Genomic DNA, 4,995 nt, shown 5'->3' with positions numbered 1-4,995 from the left:
TGTCTATGACACCCTTGAATACTCCCGGATACTTTACTGCAAACTCGTTACACCATTCCTTATCACTATTTTCTAAGTTTTGATGATTAGTTGTTTTATGTAATGGTAACTTATCATCCACTAGCACTAATAAATCCTCTGTTTCCTGGTAAATTGTCGAAACATCAATGAGATAACATTCATCTACTTTTTTCTTTTTAAACAACTGGTCTAATTGTTTTGCAGATAGTAAAAAATCAAGATCCTCCAATTGCCGTTGACTATTCTCAGTGTTTGCCTCGATGGAATTGATTGGAACTACTTTTGGTGACACCAATGATTTACTAATCAAATGATCTGGTAATGGATAGATCATTGTTGTTTGTGTGGGGTCATTGCGAATTCGAATTCTCCACGTTCCATTAAACCAATCTGGAATAGGTTGGACCTGTGAAAGCCATGATCTACCTAAAATTACATCAAATTTGGTGTCGAATACATATGCTTGAATGCGATCTGTATATCCATTTAAAGCGATTGAAAATGCTGCTATTTTGTTGATATATGTTTGCTGCCCATTTGCTGTCTCAACGGATTGTCCTTGTTTAGCTGGAACAATTGTGGATACAAAAGGTAACATATCGGAATGAACATAATTTGCACTCGCACCTGAATCGATAAGTACTTTGCATGGATGACCGTTGATTAAAATTTTATATAACGGTAACTTGTAGTGAATATTATTAGCGTTCATTAAAAAGTCAATGTCCTGTTTCATTATCTTGTGGTCTACGCTTAATGGTTTAATATATGCCGAAGATGATGGTAATACACTGTACAATAGTAAAGACGAGTTAGAATATGATGATGAAGAATTTGCTTGGATTTTATTTCTCTGATCATTTTGTGCACTAGCTTTATTCACATTGTTAGGCACGGGTTGTTGATTTTCAGTTTCATTATAATCGTCCTCATAATAATTATCATATTCTGAGTTAATATAAAAAGATTCTTGTTGCTGTTGCTGAGGACAGTTGAATTGGAGATGTCCAAATTGTCCACAGTTCCAACAATCACGATTCTCTACTCTTGGATGTTGTTGCGTAGGATAAGCATAATTTTCCCTCGATCCTCCCCGATAACCACCACGGGTACCTCGATAACCACCACGATAATCCCCACGAAAACCACCAGCACCGCCATAACCTCCTCGACCGCCTCTCGAGCCTCTAAATCCACCTCTAGGTGAACCACCACGACCACCACGCCAAGTACCACGACCACGATTATTCCCGTAATTGTTTTGAACAAAATTTAATACTTCACGAAGAGCGGATAGATCCATAGGATCGTCCACCATATCTGTCTCGTTAGTAGAATTGTTTCTGATACCTGGTAGTTGAAATTGCACATTTTCAATACGAGAGGATTCAAACATTTGAGCAGTTTGTATTGCTTCGTTAAGAGTTGGAGGGCATTCGTTTCGATATAATCCTCGAATCTGCGCACGAACATCCTTGTTTTTGAGTCCGCGAGTAAACTTATCAACAGCTTCGTCATCACTCATACGGGGAATTCCAAGCCTGATTGTCAGAAATTCATTTATGTAAGTACTAATTGTTGTCTTTTGTACTAAAGAGTGTAACTGTTCACGTAGTTGTACGATTGTGTTGGTAGGACGAAATTGCTGAATGATTGATGATTTGAGGGATGGCCAAGTTGAAATCTCGTTGTTACCTAAATCATTTACGTTGCGTAACCATATGGCTGCCATGTCTACCAGTAGTGTTTTTGCGAAACGGTATGTTTTTTCGTCATCCCAATCACGAAATAATTGGTAATCTTCAACAGAAGATATCCAATTGTCAATTTTAAATCGATCCCTCTCACCATTATATTTGGGAGGTTTGGTGTAGAAATTTTTATCCTCGTGGTTAACATTATTATTTTGCTCTAAAGCACGAGCTATGCCTTGTTGAATTGCGTCTGCAATTATCTGTCCCATTGCTGTTTGATTGCTGGCCTCTGTCATTGTATCTTGTTCACTGCTATTATCTGTTGATTTTGAGAATTCTTCTGTAAACTCTTTAATTAATCTATTTGCTATTCTCGACCAATACTTTTCTCTGGCGAAGGTTGTTGGTATTCTTGTTTGAATGCTGCTGCTGGATGTTTCTCTTAATGCTTGATATTGGTTGCGATATTGAACAGGTAGTCCTAACTGCACACGTTCTTCAATTTCAAATTTGTTTTGATAATGACTATGTGATTCCCTAAATTTTTGTTTGACCTGTTACTTGCTGATTGAACTCGTATAACTTTATACGTCGTTCACTTCCAATACTGTTAATAAAAAAAAAAACTGGTGCTACCAGATGTCGGGTCTGATCTTGTATTAAGTAAGATATATACGAGAGTGGAGTAGTAGATAAAAGATGGTCTTTATTGTTTTGTATGATTAAGAAATATATATATGTATCTGAATTGTACTCCGACACTACTACTCCACTCTCGCATATATTGTTACAATGCGGATTTTCAATATGTAATAATTGACTTCAACACTAAAAACTTTACTCAGACAATTTATATTTTTCATGCTAACTTTTAGCATTGTACTTCTCTAACTTGAATCCTTACCTTTTTATATTTAAAACCTTTTGACAAATTTATTATTATTATCATTTATCCGAAATCAAGGGTATCGTTACCGATCCTTTGATTTCTCAAAAACTATATAAACCTTAAAACAAAACATATTTCAATAAACATTCAGATTTTACTATATACTTTTATCATAAACTTGCCTATCAAATATTATATCTTCTATATATAATTGGCCCATTATCTTACTGTCTCCCTAGAAAAACCGAAGCCTTAGTCTCTTTTTCTCTGTATCTGTCTATTAAGACCTTTTATTTTATTTTACTTAACTGGATCGTTACCATATATATTTATTATATATTTATATAAAACAACGTGGTGCTCACTTAGAACTGAATAATTAACTACAAACGTATATTATTCCCCTTCTACCTTACTGTCAAACTAAATCTATACCAATCACTACCACTCACATTGTATCAAGTGGTGCTCACTAACAGGGTTTCTCTTATTTCTATTTCTCTTATTGGTAAATCTCTTATTTCTGCTGCTCTTATTAAAATCAAATTTTAATACCATGGCCTCTACCTCTGCTTCTCTCGAACAAACTGTGTTGGACAATCACTCCATGCCTACTAACTGGTCTGCTAATAAGCCTAAAATTATTGAATTTTATGGTTTCGAAGGTGAAGACTTTCGTTACTTCCGCTCTGTACTAGAAACTTTTTTCTCTCTTACTGGTATTACCCAAGACCTTCGACGTGTTAATGTCTTACGTACCCAACTCCGTCGCTCTGCTGGTGTTTTCTTTGACAAGTACTTGGAAAAGCATGATCTCACTGTTGGTAAGATATCCTACAAAGAAGCCATCCAAATATTGCAAGAACATTATATCACGGAACAAATTATTCAAAACTATGAATTGGCGTTTAATGAAATGCAACAATCTCCTGGTGAATCTCCCCAAGTTTTTCTTTCTCGAATTATATGAAGCTGCTGATCTCGCGGATATTCAAGAAGAAAAATTAATACACTCTCGTTTCCGTGCTGGTTTGCTCCCGGCGCTCAAGACTTTCTGTCGTGAACAATCCTGCAAGTTCTTTTGACCAATGGGTTAAACACTGCTGATGGTTGGTGGAATGCCCATGCTCCTACTTCGATAAACTTGGTCGAAAATCCTTTTGTCTCCACGCCCAATTATTCTTATTCTACTACTGGTATTCCTCAAAGTAACAAGTCTGAAAATGAAAAATCTGTAAGGTTTCTAAATGATAGGGTTAGTACTTTGAAAAATATTGATGGCAAAACACATAAATCAAACACAAAGGCGTATGCTAGTGAAGAGTCACCTACTATGACAGCTTTGACTGCCAAGTTGGAGGCACTTGATCTTCATCAGTTGATACCTTTGATTGATTCAAATGAAACTACCCATGAAAATATTAAACAAAGTATGACCGAATCATGGAAAACCGATAAAGGTTTGAAAACTTTTATCAAGAACATCGTACAAGAAGTGGTGGAGAAACGATGTAAAAGAAGACGCTTATAACAACTACTCTGACAATAAAAGATATCATTCAAAAAAACCTTATAGAAGAAATTCTTATTAAAAGGACGATTATTATTTTGACAATGATGCTGCTAGTCCTGCTGAAGGTTACTACCTTTCTCGTCGCCAATATGAACAACAACAACAAGATAACCGGCCTCGCAATAATTATAATAATGGGTATAATTACAATCGTAATTCGTATAATCAATCAGGAAGACAACCTTCTTACAATAGCTCGGGTTCGTATAATTATAACGACAACGCTCATCAGTCAATCTACGGGAAAATATAATTCTCAACCTTATAATGGATACCAAAACTCACATGGTCCTTCTTCGAATCAAAACGCTTATTCTCATAATAATAACAGTAATCCTCAATCTTACCGTAATAAGGATAACTCACGACAAAATAACAATTACCAAAATGGACCCCAACCGTCAAAAAACTAAATGAGACAGTTGCTATGCCCAGTCATAGAAATGGTCAATTGTCTGAACAACCCTTTTATCAAAAATCCAATCAACCCAATAACCAACAATTAAATCTTCTTAACAATGATTTGTATGCCGCAAGACTTAGCGCTCCCCCTAAAGTTAATACGGAACCTTTATCTAAACTCACTGAAGACCCAAAATCAAACAAAAAAATTACAAAATCATCTGAAAAAGCCCCACAAAAAAGAACATATAACAAGAAAACCCCTCAAAAAATTAATTTAGAACCAATGGACACCGATGCTTATAATGCACCAGGACCATCCACTTTACTCACTCAACCATATCAGCCCATCGCTCCTAAAGCTCCTACTTTGACAAGTACAGCAATAAATCTTCCCACTAGAGAAAATATTATAT

General features: G+C 35.7%; 1 protein-coding gene across 1 annotated transcript; it reads left to right on the top strand.

The window, feature by feature from the left end:
* Positions 1–3,160: 3,160 nt before the first annotated feature.
* Positions 3,161–4,590, top strand: EV154DRAFT_489061 (uncharacterized protein; the record flags this gene model as incomplete). Its single annotated transcript, XM_051599247.1, has 3 exons — positions 3,161–3,225; positions 3,814–4,115; positions 4,157–4,590. 3 exons carry the CDS (start codon positions 3,161–3,163, stop codon positions 4,588–4,590), a joined length of 801 nt encoding a protein of 266 aa, XP_051449894.1.
* Between the last annotated feature and the right edge of the window lie 405 nt (positions 4,591–4,995).

The sequence above is a fragment of the Mucor mucedo genome, assembly GCF_025094135.1.
Source record: "Mucor mucedo strain NRRL 3635 chromosome Unknown EV154scaffold_360, whole genome shotgun sequence".
Taxonomy (NCBI): Eukaryota; Fungi; Mucoromycota; class Mucoromycetes; order Mucorales; family Mucoraceae; genus Mucor; species Mucor mucedo.
Note: the sequence above shows the minus strand (reverse complement) of the source record. Positions and strands in the feature narration are given on the sequence as shown.